This window comes from Lissotriton helveticus, chromosome 1_1, assembly GCF_964261635.1.
Source record: "Lissotriton helveticus chromosome 1_1, aLisHel1.1, whole genome shotgun sequence".
Classification (NCBI taxonomy): Eukaryota; Metazoa; Chordata; class Amphibia; order Caudata; family Salamandridae; genus Lissotriton; species Lissotriton helveticus.
The window spans coordinates 238256074-238257919 of NC_136057.1; the positions used below are offsets into that span (position 1 = coordinate 238256074).

A 1846-nucleotide genomic window follows, 5' to 3' on the forward strand; every position below is an offset into this window, starting at 1 on the left:
TCAGGCTTGATGGTATGCAGTCTGTCATAATGTTTATTGGATACACCCTTTGTATACCCCTCTTCTCTTGCTCTGAAAAGACTCATATTATGGTCCCCTGTCACTCAATTCATTGATAGGATTTTGAAATATTTTACACTGAGGTCAACTGCTGCACAACAAGTTTTGAAGCCTCATTAACATTCCTTTATTTTTCTCTTTTTTCCCCTTTTTATATGATTGAATGTTAATATTGTAATACACCTACCAAACATGTTTAATTCCAAATTTTATAGCACTGCCTCTTAATCTTACTTAATTATGATGTCATTTCTGTTCACTCTTAAATCTTTGCTTGATTGGTATGACATTTTCAATATTTTGTAACTTTTACTCTAATAAAGTCTCTTTTAAAACTGAAAAATATTATTTTCGTGCCTTGTAACAGCCTGACCCAAGAGGATTACATCCGAGCACCTCTCACACAGAACACTGTACTTTTGAAATGTACATGTGAATGTGTGCTCACAAGTATGTGTGTATTTGTGAAGACAATATTAATTTTTACTTTAAGGTGTGTCTTTACAAACTGATCTTTAGGACATTACTTTCCTCATGGAATCTTTGACTGCCTTGTTCCTCAGGCTATATATGAGGGGGTTCAACATGGGAATGATAATTGTGTAGAACACTGAAGCTATCCTGTCCTGTTCCAAGGAATATGCAGAGCTGGGTCTGACGTACATAAAGGCAAGAGTTCCAAAAAACATGATGACACAGATGAAATGGGAAGAACATGTAGAAAAGGCTCGCCACCTCTTGTCTGATGACTTGATCTTCATGATGGTGTAAATGATGTTGGCATAGGAGATGAGGATTAAGGTGACAGAAACAAAAATTATGCCTCCACCCAAGAACAAGAGTAATGCCACATTGAGAGATGTGTCAGAGCAGGAGAGCTTTAGCAGTGGTGGTACATCACAGTAGAAATGTGTGACCTTATTGGAGCCACAGAAAGACAACCTGAAGGTACAAACAGTGTTAATCAGTGCGTTAGTTAAAGCCACTAAGCCAACACCAGCAACAATGCGTATACACACTTGCTCAGTCATTATGATTTTGTAAAGCAGTGGATTGCATATAGCCACATACCGGTCATAAGACATAACCATCAGAAGAAAAACCTCTGTAGTCACTGTGCAGACAAAACAAAATAGCTGCACCACACATCCTGGAAGTGAAATAGTTTTTTTCTTTGAAAGAAAATTGACCAGCATTGTGGGTGTGATGTCTGAGGAGAAACAGAGGTCAACAAACGACAAACAGCTGAGCAGGAAGTACATAGGCGTGTGAAGCTGAGGAGAGACCTTGATCAATGTAATGATGCTCACGTTGCCCATCACAGTGACTATATAGATGTGAAGGAAGAACACAAATAATGGGACCTGAAACTTTGGGTCTTCTGTAAGACCGAGAAGGATGAATTCCGTCACCCAGGTCCTATTTCCTTCTTCCATCTATTTGGAGAATGAAACCTGCCAGGCGAGAAAGTGATTTAACAACATGAGATAATTTGTCTCTTGTGACCTCTATCAATTGTATAAGCTAATAAAATGCTAAAACAAACAAAGTGTAGTACAATGGTACAAATTGTACAGCAACGTGTATGATTGCTTTTTAGCAGGGGTTAGGATAATGTTGCTGTGGGGCACAATGTAAACAAGGAATGCGTGTCCCCATACCGTCTTTAGATGTATAATGATGATATAGTGAAGATATGAAGCCTGACTGCCCCTTAAAAAGGCTGCGACTCCATTTTCTCTCCTTTTGCCAAATCATCAGCATGTTCTCCTTTGACACATGTTTG

At 38.7% G+C, this 1846-nt stretch overlaps 1 protein-coding gene across 1 annotated transcript; it reads right to left on the bottom strand.

Annotated features, from left to right (window-relative positions):
* Positions 1-575: 575 nt before the first annotated feature.
* LOC144768758 (olfactory receptor 5AP2-like) lies at positions 576-1496 on the bottom strand. The gene has a single exon (XM_078652671.1). It carries the CDS (start codon positions 1494-1496, stop codon positions 576-578), a length of 921 nt encoding a protein of 306 aa, XP_078508797.1.
* Positions 1497-1846: the final 350 nt, after the last annotated feature.